General features: G+C 37.3%; 1 protein-coding gene across 1 annotated transcript in view; it reads right to left on the bottom strand.

The window, feature by feature from the left end:
* Window positions 1–3,912: 3,912 nt before the first annotated feature.
* Window positions 3,913–16,430, bottom strand: part of CMIP (c-Maf inducing protein) — a gene marked incomplete at its 3' end in the record, with an annotated part of 97,373 nt that continues 84,855 nt past the window's right edge. Inside the window, 3 exon segments of the mRNA XM_072422719.1 lie at window positions 3,913–3,961; window positions 5,049–5,075; window positions 7,490–7,555. Of these exon segments, the coding sequence (XP_072278820.1) occupies window positions 3,913–3,961; window positions 5,049–5,075; window positions 7,490–7,555 (142 nt within the window).

Raw genomic sequence — 16,430 nt, forward strand, 5'->3', positions numbered from 1 at the left:
TTTTATACTTGTTGAGCCTTTGAGGTCTTTATTGGTAGACAGGAAATTAATCAGGAGGTCAGGGGTAGATTATAGGAAGAATTCAGAAAGTGTCCATGCCTAAGGAAGACTGCAATACAACCTATGATAAAGTGTTTGAATGCAGATGCCTTGGCATGGTAGTATTCAGCATGGTGGCTCAAGGGTTAGCACTCTTGCCTTTGCTTTTGAATCTCGGCCAGGACACTATCTGTATGGAGTTTGTATGTTCTCCCTGTGTTTGCGTGGGCTTCCTCCCACATTCCAAAAACATGCAATTAGGTTAATTGGCTTCCCCCTAAAAATTGGCCTTAGACTGTATTAAAGACATATGACTTTGGTAGGGACATTCGATTGTGAGCCCCTTTGAGGGACAGCAATTCATCCATAACTGCTCCAATTTCTCTATTTTGGATTTTAAGTCTGGCAATTTTAAAGCTTGATGTAGAGAGTCCCATAGAATCCCTGAGGCACACTGGCAATTAAACAGACACGTCAAACCCTTTTTATATTTTATTCAGGAATATATTCAAAAGTAGCTACCAGAACAGTAACACTCATTTTTTTTAATGTTTACCAGCCATAAAACATGGAAAGTCAAAAGGGATTAGGATACAAATCCAACTTTATATTAATCCTCTTGTAAGGGCCGGTTCTGTAGCATGTCATTCTATGCCCGGGTGTGGGGATTTTGTAAGTTATTTTTATCACCACACAAACAAGGTAATTCAACAAGACGCCTAACACCCAGGAAATGTTATATATGGAACAGAATCCCAGGCAAAAATAACAAGTGGGTCACATTGCTGGGTGTGTGTACAGACAGGATAGGACTGTGGGTGTGCTGGTATAATTGTGGAGATTTAGGCCACTACATGTCTTTGCTGATTAATTTAAAGCTTGCCAATTAAAGCTCTGTAACTCTAGTTTTGAAAGCTGGTATATAAAAGTCTGGCACCGACTAAAAGTCTGGTTAGGAACTACATTATAAATAGTTCAAGTGGGACCAAATGTAAAATAAATGGCACAAGTGATGTAAATAATTGAGCATTTCCTTTAAAGGAAATTACGTCAGCTAAATCACTGCATGAACTGGGAACATTTACAGATCATGAGGAACACAAACTAAACTGTCAGCCTCGTTGCCTAGTACAGTTGTGTACTTTAATCAGGTCACTTCATTCTATCAGTCTGTTCACTAGTTAAAGAAGGGATTGTTAAATAGATGGATTAATCAATTGGTAATAGGACATGTAAAATTAGGGAATTTCTCTGTAAAACACTCAAGAGGCGTATCACTGGTATTATGCTACTTTCTGTAGAGGAGGAGATACTGATCAAGGGTTTTCCCTTCAATGCATACTTGAAGCCATGGTGTATAATCTTTCTGGTTTCACCACTATCACCATGCTGTCACTATGGATTGTAGGTTGTTAGGGTGGGGATTTGAGAGAAATTTAGTGCTTGATATACAAGAATGCTGGCTACAAAGTTTAATAGACAAGGTTAAGCTGATTGTTTAGGGGTAATGATAACCTAAATATAATCATTTATCTTGACTTTTACTGAAAAATACTGACAGATTGGCTGTAAGTAATATACAGATTGTTTATTGGTTATATTGATTACTATCCAGCAACTTGAAAGGTTGGATTATCAAAGTACAGATATTATACATGTGGAACTATGGATACACTATGGAACAAAAATAAGTGACGCTTGAAGATTCCGTATGGGTCACAGTGGGCCCTTGTACATTGTCCTTCCAGGGGAGATATTTTAGCATCCTTCATTCCCCATGAAAAATCTGCTCTGTTTTGGCCCCCTACAAAACCAAAGGGCTTGAATAACTATAGAAAATAAAAAGATCTAATCAGAGCGAAATATTCAGACATAGGTAACAACGGAATTAGTTTCTAGATTTACCTTAAGATCCTCGTAAGTGTCCGCTGACAGTTTGGTGCTGTTCATGTTTAGGCTGCAGAGGCTCTTCATTGCTAAGTATAAAACAGAGACGTTATATATGTATACTACTTTAAAGGGAAACAGCTAAACACAAGAAAGAAGAAGACTGGGGAGAGGTAAAATAATAAGGGGAGAATGCTTTGTCAGGCATTATTGCAGAAAAGGAGAGGCAATATCGCTTCTGCATTAATGTGTTCTACTTCTTTTGGCAACAAAAGGGAAAAAGAGAAGAAAGATGGTGGTGCGCTGGATGGAACATGGATAGGTGAGTGACGTGGGTTTAGTTATGCTTTAAATGTGGCATCACAGCTAGAAAAAGTGATGAGAGACTCAAGTGAATGGCTTCTAAATCAACAATTTAGGGTAAATATGGAGTTTTAAAAGTATTGACTATAAAAAAAAGCAAGGGCAAACATGGAGATCTGCCATGTTATCACCATAACTTTTATAACCTGGCTCATTACAGCTTTTAAAAAAAAAGAAGCCACAGCCAGAGAAGGAAAGCCTCTCTGCTGTAGAGAAGGACCGTTGCTCTATGTATGGAAGCAGTGGTCTGTCTGCTGAAAACCAAAACACCTTCTGCTGAGTTCGGCCTAAAAGCAGCAAAGTGAGTTTACTTCACCCCTTACTAGCCAGTCAAGACGTTTGAAGGCTCCAAAACCGTAAGCATAGCAGGAGAAGATGAAAACAAGGACAACAGAGTGGAAACATAGAGAACAGCCACTGACTTGATGGATGATTTGCATTGTGTGCAAATAAGCTGTGCATAATGGTGGGATCTCTAGGGGAGCCTATTTGCTTCTTTTTTGTATAAGCCTCAACACTGACCAATGTAAATAGGATTTACTCCCAGGTCTCCGCCTTCAACAGAAGAATAAAGAACAATGGGAGTTTCCAATACGTTTCACATTACAGTGAATGAGCGGATAATAATCTTTGAGGTTGCTATGAACTTCTTATTTGCTCGTTAAGCTGACACTATTTTTACATAAAATAATAAAACATAAAGAATTGGGTTGCCTTTATACAGATTTTTTCAAACAATTTTCATTAATGTAATCAGGTGCCACCATAACAGACATTTAACAAAAAAGCGTAATCTGGTGACCAGTAGCGGAAAGATGAAACAGCTTAGCATAATGGAAAGTGTGACCAATCTCCCTTTCAGACTGCAATAGAGGAACGGAAATTCATAGACCTAAATATATAGTAACTCATCTAGACACATATAGAATGTGAAAACAACTTTGAGAGCGGATGCCAGGCTGATATATTGGACCTGATTTATTTCAGCTCTCTGAGACTGGAGATGATAGACTATCATGGATAATGCAGCAAACCTGGAATGGGTTTCTTAAAAATGAATTGCTATTAAATGGCAAATGTTTTCACTAATGGCCCAGATATATTTCAGGTTTCTTGGATCACCCCGGCTCTCCCATGATAGTCTATCTACTCCATTCCTGGAGAGTTGTAATAAGCCTATTGTGTCCCAAAGAATTATGAAAAATGAAGCCCAACTATATGCTCTATAAAAGTTATGGTGGTACAAGGAGGAGAAGGGGTGAGCTGGAGTCTCTGCTGTAGATCGGAGCTGCAGGGGAGAGCAAGACATATAAATGGTGCAGGTAGAGGCCAAAGCCTCGACCAGATGATCAGCAAGGCCTAGAACACACGTGCAGATCTGGTTTTGTGCTCAGCTGACCATAGCAATCGGTAACTGATTGCTCAAAAGTCCCAAACCACAGACGTGTATAATATTCTGCACATTTCCAAATGTAGATGTTTTCCTTTTTATTTTTTAACCTGTCTTATCTATCAACATCTGATCAGCAAAAAGTGTAGGCTTAAGATAAGTTTATTATCAATTGGTGCTTATTTCTGTATACTACAGATCTGATTATTTTATTTCATTGGAAATCATCTCACCTCTTGCCTGGGGTCCTCTGCAAATCTCTGAATGACGTATTTCAGCTCCCTGCATGGGCAGGATGAGAAAACATACAGGTTAGTTAGTAAGCCCAGATGGGAAGTTCTGCAGCGATTATAGGGACAAAGCCTGGCTCGCTGGATGTAAAAGAATTAAAGCAGCATTAAACACTTACTAAAATGAATACTGGATATCATTTAAAGTATTAATCTAGGTAGTGAACCCTAAATTTCCTACTTGCGGTGGCAATGCAGTGCACTGATACAGAAATGTCAAACTTGTCTAGTCCAGCCCAATTACCAAAAGAGGGGTTATGGAGGCAGCAACAGGCAAGCTCAAGCTTAAAGTAAAAGTCAATAACCTTTATTTTTTTTACTGTATTTTACCACTTTATAATATATGTATAATGTACATGTATACAATGTATAATATAACGCTGTATAATTCACCTAGGCTGGGGATAATTTTATATTTACTGATTTTAGTTACAAAACCCAGAATCAGTCATGGGTTAAAGGTGACAACTTGACAACTCTTGGTAATATGATATACAGGTAGTCCCTGAGGTAAGGGCATCCAATATATGGAAAACTCCTAGCTACTAAGGGGGCTTCCCTTGCTTGTGTGCAGGATGGAGGCTTGATGGGGCGAGGGGGTGTTCGCATGACTTGCAGAAGAAATGTTTTGCTAAACACAGAGGGGACTGAGCTCTTTCTGCAGCCTCTTGTAACCCCTTAATGACCAAGACAAACTCTGCAGTTGTTTCTTTTTGCATATCAAAGCACAGATTGCTCCATGTCTCCTATGAATGTCTAGGCTCCATAACGCTAGCTTTGTTTGTGATTAACTCAGGGTGAGGATTTTAAAAAGTAACTGACACCACACTGCCTAATAATATGTTGAGACAAACATCTGTCCTAATTGCATTTATTAAAATAATGTACCTGTTCCGACTTACATACAAATTCAATTTGGGAACAAACCTACAGTCCCTATTTCGTATGCAACCCGGGGACTACCTGTAATCTAATATCGCTGGTGTGACAAAGCCTTAGTCCACCAGATTATCATGATTTGTGTTATTAATATTAGATCCTATAGGATTAGATTATTAAAATCTCATCCATATACTTACTTTGTAAATGTCTCATGGGCGAGAGCTCTGCAAATAAAAGCAAACAGGCATTAAAGTTAGAACTGAGGCTCGCAAAACCAAAGCTAAAATGATAGAGTCTGTGATTAATTACTCCAGTAACCCTGAATCTATCCAAATATTACAAAGCATGGCATACAGTGAACGGTTCTAGATCAAACTACATTCCAGTAAGACTAAAACCTTGTCAGTCCTATTATATGTATAGGTCTGAATCACGCAATGGAACTTTAAAGGCCTATATGCAGGCCAAAACATACAAGTGAAACAAAGGTTTGAACCTATTGAAAAAAAGTTTCATCTGGGAAAGTTCACTCTTTGCCAGATTTTGTATTGTTTGTTATATAGTGAAGAAGCTTGAATCTGAATCTTAAAATCAGATAGACGTCATTTTTGCTGGAAATTATCTTTCGAGAAGGATGGCGGACGAATGAACAAGCACTGTACACCCCATTCAGTTCTATGGAGAGGGAAGGGGGGAGGACAATCAATTCACAATTCACAATCAATTGTACGTGTTTAACTGCTGTGCATACGTCAGGTTTTCGACCAAGGCAAGCACAATCGTTTATCTTGTGAAAATCATCTGACATATGATCTTAAATCTGTCCTTATTATTCAGTGGTATCAAAACTATAAGATATAGACCATCTATCAAGTTTTGATTTCTGTCTGTGTACCCTTTCAGGAAATTTAACCCCAATTCTTGTCTCCGGTGTCCATGGAGTCAAAAGAACAGGAAATTATGAGATACCTCCCTGATAGGTAGTGAAAAATAATCACTTTTATTTAGTAAAGTAGGCCATGGTTTTAGAATATTCTTTCAGTTTTTTCTGCCTGATTGTCATACGCTCTCTTTTTGTTTCCTGGTGCCAGTTGGATTAAATCTACCCAATAAGGATATATCGATAAAATGTTGATTTCTATGCAGTCAATTAAAAAATAAATGTTTAAGCCGTTTTTGGATTTTAAGACCTAATAAATATTGATCTACTTGAGCTGCATACGTGCAGGAAAAAATACTGTACTGGGTTCAAAAACACAGGAACTGAAATTCTGCATTAAAATATACATTATTCTTTATTAAACGGGTATGAGATAAATCTACAGTTAACCTAGGAAATACTTTTAAAATGAAATATAGTGGTCTCGAAAGTGGTAGATTGAGAGCGAGATACATTACATTACATAAAAAAAAAAAATGGTAACACAGAAGGCCTTGAATGTCACGTGTCTGGAAATTTACTGTCAGGTTACCCGACCTATTTTAGTCTGTCTGTTTATTCCATTCTGTTATGAAGCTCTGACCACACACAAACACCCATTTAAACTTTCTTCAGTCACACACTTTTGTTTTTCAGGAGAACCCAAGTGACTTAATTAGGCCCCGGTCACATCTCCATTAATGAGAGTGACAAAGCAATTATGGGTCACCGCGCAAGCTAGGTTGCATCATTGGCAGTGGAATAATGCATTCCTATGGGAGCTACTAAAAGACAAATTTGGCCAAATGACGCCAGTCTGTTTTGAAAGCCAGCCGATGCAGGAGATGATCCATGTGTAAACTAACAGAGCCCCCTGGGTACAGGGGGTTGATAAATTGGGCTATTACAGCTGATAATTTTAATTCTCTATGGTGTGTATTTTTTTTCAAACACAAACGCTCATTAGTTAGCTCCTCAAGGGTCTAGGCTGAGCCAAAGGTAACACTGCAGCTTCTTCTCTATCAAAACATGTTCTCGTGCTCCTTATAACCTGTTGGGTGATTAGTAAATATGGCTTGGGACATCCAAATTATACACTGGGGTAACATGCTTTTTATACTGAAAAGGGTTCCTTACATGTGACAGTATTTACTTTAATACCATCTATAGGTATTTCTTTGGTTTTTGGCCAGGCCAAATCTTTTTTCTCCTAATTTATTGTGTTTATGACAATGTTTTTATTGGAGAAATGATGGAAAAATCTTCAACAGAAATATGGACAGCCTGGAGTATGGAAAGTATACAACCTTCCTGACAACCTAAAATGTTCTAGATTCTCTACAAAATCCTTTCCTTATTGTAATCGTATCCAATGTACAGAATATATTATCATTTCACTCTACAGTAGGTTTCATTACACTCTCCAGGCCCCAATCAGCCAACGCTCCACTGGTGGTTGATAAGGGGACTATAGAAGCACGGGACTAAAGAAGCAAGGACCCCATTTGGGAACCAAAGTGTTATGTGTTATGTTGCAGTGGAAACATAATATACATAGTTGTTGTGGCTGCATTTGTGCATTCAATTTAAAATATAGTTATGCTGAAAAAAAAAACATTTCCTAATTCATCATATGATTTATCAACTGATCATCAAAGTACACCATCCCCTTGCAGACAGACATATACACAATTACAAGTATTACGACTTTGTACTCACTCTTTGGGAAAAGGGATTGGCTGTAAGAGACTCGCCAGAGCTGGCCTCCAGTCATCATAATCAGACCTGCAAAACAAATCAAATGGTGTTTTGAGCAAATAGGTTAGTAAAAATTGGTACCATACCTTCTTTTAATTTATGTCCCTTACATCACCATTAAATCTTCTAACAAAAGAAGATTAAGAAGCAAAGCAATAATTTATTTGCTGGTGGTGAAAATTTCAAGGGTTGGCCATAAGGAATGTTGTACAGGGGAAAAGAGCTGAAATTTGTTTGGGTGCAACAGGAATTACTCATAACCCATTGGTTAGCCGAAAATACCACTTAAGAGTCCCAAGATTTATACAAAACAAGTAACATCCTGCTTCAAAAAGCACTTTTGGTTATTAAGTGGAATATCAAACAGGTTTAAAGGAAATCACCTTCTAATCTAGTAATGTATTAATTCAATAAACCATTCAGTGTTTATAAAGCATTTATAAAGAATTTTGTCTTTACATTATCTTTCAATGAGATAGAAGTTAGTTGCATTGTAATTGTTGGAGTTCGTAGAGCTGGAGCTTATTCACTGTGTGCCAGTAAATCTCCATTGTATTGCACAATGTTGCCAATCTATATTGGTTTTAGGTATTGCCTGCCAGATAGAGAGATGTTCTTACACAACTTATATAAGTAGAAGTGCACAATCAGAATTGGGCAGATAACAAAGGAAGCTCCAGAGATACAGCAGTGGTGTCACCCTACTGACTAAGGTTGTCTGAAAGGAGGTGTGTGTATCACAAGACTGGTTGACCGAAATTACAAAATTATTGCAGAGAAAAAAAAATTTATAGTTATGCTTTCATTCCCAAAATCGTACCATGTTTGCTAAAAACTAAGAATGGACAGATCATTCTTGTGTGCCTAGGGCAGCAGAAAGGATGCCAACTGATTATTCTTTTTTCTAAAAATACTGCTGAGATTGAAATACACAGAGTAATGAAATATTGTTACACTAACATGACAAATAGGCATAGAAACACTGACTGCAAAAGCAACAACAGCAATTCCCTGGCTACAAGTAGGCTAACTTTATCTAAATGATGCAACAAATATTTACTGCAGGCACTAAATGAAAACACAGCCTGTAATAATGACACAAGGGGGGAAAGAGATACTGTAACTGTGTTGTTTGAGATTCCTGTAAATGACTGGCACAATATCTGACCACAGTGCACTTGCGTGCCAGACGAGGATAGCCGTAAAATATTTTGTAACAATATTACTACTGCTAGACGAGAAAACACTGCACACAGAGAGCGTTCTCATCACACAGGATCGCAGAGTTTTACGATTTATGTAATGTTAGCACTGACGGGAATCAGGAAATCTGATAAGGTAAAAATAAAGTCTCAGTGCAGCAGGAACAGCTCAAATCTTATGAAATCATGGGAATTCACTTTGGTCTAGCAGTGGGTCAAGTGACCATAACTAAATGACTGGGCTGATGTGTGATTTCTGTAATGTCATGCATTGGTCTTATGGATGGGATCTCTGCGGTCAGGTGCCAGAAGGGGGTTTAGCCAGAGCTCTATAAAACAGCGGTCGCCAAACTTTCGGACCTCACGGACCACCTAATTCTTAATTTCAAATCCCGCTGACCATTAACATGATTTTTTTTTTAAGATAAATACATTTGTAAAATAATGATCTCCCTAATGGAGCCTGACAAGGACTGTGGAGGTTCTGATTCATTGATCAGCTCACAGTAGTGTGAAGTATTACTATTGTTTCTATTATCATTAGTTGTATTATCTTTGATATTACTAAAGAAAAGCAAAATATTTGTTTGCTTTTTCTCATTCATTATGGGTTTATTTCATTTGAATCTAAGACCAAACAAGAAATGATAGTTATCAAAGTCAAACTATTTGATGTCATTAAATATACCAGGTAAGGAAAATACACAGTTAAGGTCATACTTACCTAAAAGAGCATCTGAGAAATAAACAAATAGAGAATTGGAAATGGAGGAGAGGGGTGACTGTTGTAATGGCCGAAGTGATACTGAAGCCTACGGCTCGTACTGACGTCACTCTGCGCCTCATTTGTTCTCCCTCCGTCTCTAGTACAGTTTGTGAATTTAGTGCAATATAAAGGCAAATATTGTCGTTCAGAATATAGGAATTTATTAGAATATTATTTTTGTTCTATTTTTTTTAAAACATAAAAATTGCAAATAATGTCCAAATTTTTCTATTTCAATCATTTTTCATTCACCTTTTTTTAACACAAGGGAACCCTTGAAATGACTTTGAGGACTTCAGGGAACCCCTTCTACAATATTATATCTACAGCTCATGGTATATTACCATTGTGGTCAATGAGAAGAACGTCTCACATTTTTGCAGGTAGCATACCCTACAACAAACGTTGTTTTTACTGGTGTTTGCGTAACTACTAGAGAGATTTTAATTCTTGGACTGATAAAAAATCTCGGGGGTAAAGTAACGTACCTGCTTACTCTTCGTAATAAAATGTTTGGCCACTAAATAGATATTAAGGCCTATCTAACCGCTAAGAAAAAGCCAAAAAGTGGTTTGAATGAAGTTTAGCTTCAAATATCTGCCCTCATCAGTAATTTTAAATTCTTATTTTTTGATGAATATGTCTAAGTGCAGACGTTATTTCATAGAGAACAGGTAGGTTTGGCCAATAATCGATCTGCTTCATGGGAATTTGGCCCGGCAAGTGTATAATCATAGCAGTGCTTTTCATGTTAAGCTCTGCACAATACAGAACTGTGGAAAATGTAAAGCACATTGACACATGCTTTTGATAATATACGTAGGTGACAGAGCTCCCTGGCTTTACTTCTGGGTCTTGGTGTCCTGCCAATAGTTGGAAAGTGAACTTTTAGCTTTGAGATAAAACATTCCAAGCCCTAGTCCAGGCAAATAATCTATAATCTTAAGTGTTTAAATTTGGCCTATACTACATTATTTTTCCTTAAAATGACAAGGTTATGCCTTTTGTGATGATTAAAGATTTAATCACAATCACACAGGATTGATTTCTATATAATCAATACTGCATTATGAGAGCATAATAAAAAGGATTACAAAAAACAGAAAGGGCGAGGGAGGGAAGGTGAAACTTAGATTTAAACATATTGCCCATTAAAAATGTTTTGGCCAATGTCAGAGAAGATGAACCCCCACGACCCATTGGGTGCTCAGCTTTCCATTACTCTCCCACCTATCCTTCTGCTGCATAAGTTCATCGAAAATACTCATTACTTCCACTATGAGGGAATATGTGACCTCCAGTCTTGTCTTGGCATACAAAACCAGTCAACAATGGAGATTTGTAAGAAAGTAAGGAGTGATGGGGCAGCAATGAAAACTTCTGTGGCTCTGAGGGTCTGAGGAAAGATTTCGATGGGCACAGTTGAGCATCTATGAAAGCTTAATCACATGTTGGATACAAACATCCATTTTTACCAGCCTCCAGATGATATTCAACACACAAGCAAAGCTAGAACGAGAACCAAGTCCCCGGGGCAACTTGTCTGTGTTCCCTGTATACATTTCCAGGCAACATTTGGTAGTTTAAATGGAATGCACCAATAAATGATAGCATGTTACAAAGATGACATTTTATTCGCTATTAAGTTTACTGATGTTTCCAATGAGTTGACACAGATTCATGGACAGATGGAGATAACTATGTCTATGTTCAAGAACAAGTCAGCACATTTGGTACAATCTGGACATTGGTTTTTTATTGCAAACCGTTTGTGACAAAGGCTGTTTTCTTTTCTGTTGTGTAACAATCAAGATAATCTGTCCCATTAATATAAAGTCTTCCTCTTGACAATGGCTGGATGGAACACCCTGTACTTGTGTCCATGTGGTTTTAACATAAAGTCAAGTCTGACCCTCAGCAATTGTGACCCCATTTCCTCTATTGTCAAAACAACGAGACAGTTTTGAACCAAAATCTCACAGACTTACGCAATTTCCTATCAGAACCATATTCTAGTTTCTTCTTTCTCAGAAATCACCTCATTTAAAGGAAATGCACGTAGAAAAACCATATATGCTGGACCTGACCAAGAATTTTTTTTTGGAACTTTACTGTGAACTTTAAAACAGTATATATCTAAGCTTTTAATATTCTGTGTGCTTTTAGAAACATGCATATGCAACTGATATTCTTATTACTTCAGCGTCCAGGGATTTGATGACATAAGTGACAGCATACTGGTTTCAAACTATCTAAAACGTGACAGCAGCATGTCCAATATACTGTTCTATGGGGAAGCATTGGCCTAAGCAGGGCTGATAACATGCTAGGGTTCCTTTAGCAATGAGCAATCTGTTCCTCTGAGGTCCATTTAACTGACACTAATGACCTTTTTGAGCATCTTTTCTTCCCACTGGCCAGCAATGTGGGAAGGGTTCTTTCTACTGGCCACCATGCTAATGTACTGTGAGTTGTGGCTATAGTAAATATAGTAGGGGTTCCTGGAATACCTAAAAGTTGTTTCAAGGGTTCTGCATGACATAACTCAGCTTTTAGTTATGTAAAACTAAAAGGAAAGGTGATAAATTATATTTGCAGATCATCTACTTGGATATACTAAATAGGTAAATATATTTCTAAAAGTACAATTTGTCTTCAAATACCATTCAATGAAGAATGGTGATAAGAAACTAGACTAGACAAGGCTGACTACAGATTGAAGCTCTCTGGTTATATTGCATGAATGCAGTTTCACGGGTTAAGTTCTTCTTTTTATTCTTCACGTCTGTTTTTACAGAATCCAAGTAGAGCAGCGCCAGGGCTTCATAAGAAAGCCAGTTGGGTAATCCTATTAGCTGATTACTGGGCAGGAGAAGAATGCCAAATACTACTGGGTTGTCTTCTCTTTCATTTCATAATCTCACGGTCATTAAGTCTTTCTGAACTTTCTGAGTCTCACTAAAGATTAACCATTTAGCTGACTGCTTTGTGTACATCAGATTCATTCCACCCATATTTAAAGCATATCTCCATATATTATAGGATTCGAAAATTGTAATAATTGGTATAAAAGTGTTTATTAATTGCTCTTTCCAAAACTTTTCCTGCAAAAGTTAGCACGAGTTTTACACCTGAAATTTCCCATTAGGTTTTTTTTTGGAATGGGCTAAATTACTACCCAATAAGGATATTAGGGAGGTGGCTAAGCTTGACTTTTAAAGTTACGATTTGCATCTTCAGCTGCTTTTATCCCTGGAAATATTGATTGCCTTTTAGAGAGTTTTCAGTGAAGGTAAATTTTACTTTCATCACATGCTCAGACTACACTGATATTTAGGATGACGGCACACTAAATATATTTTATGTATTTTTTGGGAGGAGATGATATTTTCTTGTAAAAATACAACCCTGAACAAATATATTAATATTTATTATTAAATAGTACTTATTTAGCGCCAGATTACGACGTGCATTATGGATCACTATTGTGTTCACTTCTGAGTAACAACTGGAAATCCCCCAGACAATTTTTTGATATGAGCTCAGTCTTGGGAGAGATGAGAGCTCAATTTACCCAAACCAGACCAAAACTTTCTGACCCCGGGACAGTCCTGCAGTGTCCAGGCCTGCTAGACTTATGCGTCACAAAATTTCTGGCATTGTGGACTCACGACTCTTTCCCAACAATTAAGAAAGATTTCTGATTTCTCAACAGGGATCAAGTAAAAGAATGTAGAAGATGTAATATTATTTTTATCTAAAGTATCCACATTTCAAAATGAAAACAGATTGTTCTCATAGTCGCCAACTTTTAGAAAATGCCAATAGAAAGTGCATAGCAAAAAATTGCTTTTTGCATCATATTTTAAAGGTAAAAAGACACACCATGACCACGCAAGCGATTAAGTAGTAATAGGGGGTAAGAGGTGCAACAACAGATACCATGTCTGCAACTTCGGAACAAAGAGAAGTGAATCTAACTGGCTACATGGACTTCTCTAGGTGCACATTAATAATTTCAAAGACCAACATCAGCAATATAAAAGTACTGTACATTGTTACTTGTGTAGAAATAAAGTTTTGCAAATAGATGGTTTAAAATGGAACTCTTAGATTAGATTGTGAGCCCCTTTGAGGGACAGCTAGTGATATGACGATGGACTTTGTAAATAGCTGCTCGATATGTTGGCCCTATATAAAAATTGGATAATAACAAATGGTTACAGGTTTTGACAGCCGATAACAGTTATGATATATTGTAATATATAACTGAATATTTTTAGAGAAGCCACTTGCACTTTGATGACATCCTACTTACTGTATCACCTTCCACATTATTCATTGGAAAGCCTTTCCTGACATCACTTTATTTAGGAGGAGCTGGGCAGCTAGTGCCTTGGAGAAGGCGGCATTGCTGGTATGAATGAAGATGGCAGCTAATATAAAATAGAGGCATGCAGGAGCAATGCAATAAATGTACACCGCATGCTTGATTGCCAGCCATGAGTCAGAGCAACTGTTTCTATGGTTAGATTATTCTCTGAAAAGCTATAACAATAAAACATATTAGAAAAGGTTATAACTTGCGTCAAACTTATTAATGATTGCGATATTTTTACTTTTCAGCTGTACTACTGCTAATAATTTATTTTGCTAAGTATTTACTGCTGGCCAAAGTGACAACATAGAAAATGACGCCACCTTGAATGTTTTCTCATTTCAATAATTATTGTCTATAAATATCAGGTTTATATTTAAGCTATATCTACTTGTGGTTGTATAAAGCAGGTTAATAGCAGGGTGTTGTCATTCCCATAAAATGATGGAGAAGGAGTGGCGATACCTAGACGTGTGTCTTGAGGTGCCTGCTGTTACTGGGTGAACTCAAAGTCACTCAAAGTCACAAAACAGGGCAATATATGACGCCTGCTCCATGTAAAATTCCCTTTGTACCTGGTCTTTACGGTGACTGTTCTTTTCATTGTTCATTCAGAAGAATAGAGCCATCAAAGTATTCCTCTCATTTTTTTTTTGCTTTCCCTCCTATTAGTTTCAGTTCCCCTTTAGCGATGAGTCATCGTGTGGCCGAGATTAGTCAGAAGAAAAGAAGAAATGCATGTCTGCTTTAATGGATGACTACAGAAAAACAACCCTTTCTGTACATGTGTTCTCCTTGTGTGTATCAAACACATGAACAAAATGTGGATAAAATCACACAAGAGAATTCAAGACAATAATGCGTTTGGATCTATAAATTCTTAAATAATAGCTATGACCTGAGACACCAATGTCAAGGATTCCTAATGAATTAAAGTCCAACCTAAAAAGAATATATCCATGCTAAGAGTTTGCTAATCATTTAAATCCTACACTTGCCGGTAAGTTTGCTAGATGATTTTCCTTACCAGAAGCTGTAGCCTGGTTATAGATAATGCATCAATGTATATTAAAGTATCACATTTAGAATGAATATGCTTCATATTGAGAATATTGCTCATGACAGCACCAAACACATGTACAAAGATAAGTCTACAGGCAGTAAATGGTGTGCAATATGATGGAGTAAACACAGTCAAACGCTGGATGGGTCAGGAAGTTGCATGGACATCAAAGGAACTTTTTCGACTTATTCATGATACAGCAAGGTCCGGGTAGTCCTAAAGTTTCCTACATCATAAACCATATGCAAACACAAGGAATATGGTTGCTCCAATGCCAATAACGACCTGGCAGGTGACCCACCTATGTCTCCTGTTGCACCAATGTCCGTAATTGAAACTTTTGTCCTTTGAAGTTCAAAACTGATCATATACTTTAAAATCTGACACCCACAATGTTTTACAAAAAATATAGAAGGGCCAATCTCGGCAAACCATGGTTTGGTTTAGGTTCAAACACACAGGAACATATACTAAGTAATGGCTGATTAAAAGAAGATTGTACAATATGATCACAAAATATTTATTCAGCTTTAAAGCTATTGCAAATGAGTTTCAACCCAATCCTACCACCTTTATTTCTATTTCTGCATGGCAGATGCACCCTCTTTTGTGAGGGTTTACTCATCATATATTCTGTTCAGTCATCTACATGACACTATTACAAATGGAACAGTAAACTCGTTATATAGCTTATTTTAGATGCGTCTGTCTTATTATCTCAGAATATAGGCACGTGGTAAGAGAAAGTGATAATGTATCCGAAGGATTACAGGAGCCATTATGGCATGTATAAATGTATACATATAAAGAATAGGGCTGTAAAAGATGCACTGATGTTGACTGTACTACACAGCCTATCCCAGTTTTATATGAACAATCTTGGAGGTGTAGCAGCACTTCTGCAGAATACCCACTCATTGTAAAACAGCCCTTTTAGCTTTTTCACGTTTAACAATATATTTTTAGAAAGTGTGGTATCACAGAAGTTACTTTTTCAAAACCTTTAGCTAGAACAAGCTTTTCTGCATCTAAAGGATGTCATATCCGAGGCAACAGAACTAAAGTTCTGTAGATGGGCCAAGGTCTCTTAGACAAGCCAGGTCCTGGACATAAACGCAAGATTTCCTATAACTATTCTTACAACACAAGTCCGGTGGTATGATGTCATTGTCATGATCATCAAACACTTTCACAAAGCATTAATAATCACACGGATGTTCTGATTCCTGCAATTATGTAAACACAAGCAATGATGACACCATCATAGCACTACCATACGCCCGAAGATTCCACCACTGAGATCCTTAAAAACAGTAACCATTGACTACTGTAATGATATTGTCATAAAAAAAGGACACTGCCCTGCAAAGCCCAAAAAACGTAGATTGTGATTGAGTAAGGAGCACATATGGGCTTATGAAGAGTTGCCAATGCTCTGTGCTGAATAAGGGTATCCCAATAAATAGATAATTCAGAAGTTGGCATGTTTAACA

Source organism: Pyxicephalus adspersus, chromosome 9, assembly GCF_032062135.1.
Source record: "Pyxicephalus adspersus chromosome 9, UCB_Pads_2.0, whole genome shotgun sequence".
NCBI classification, from domain to species: Eukaryota; Metazoa; Chordata; class Amphibia; order Anura; family Pyxicephalidae; genus Pyxicephalus; species Pyxicephalus adspersus.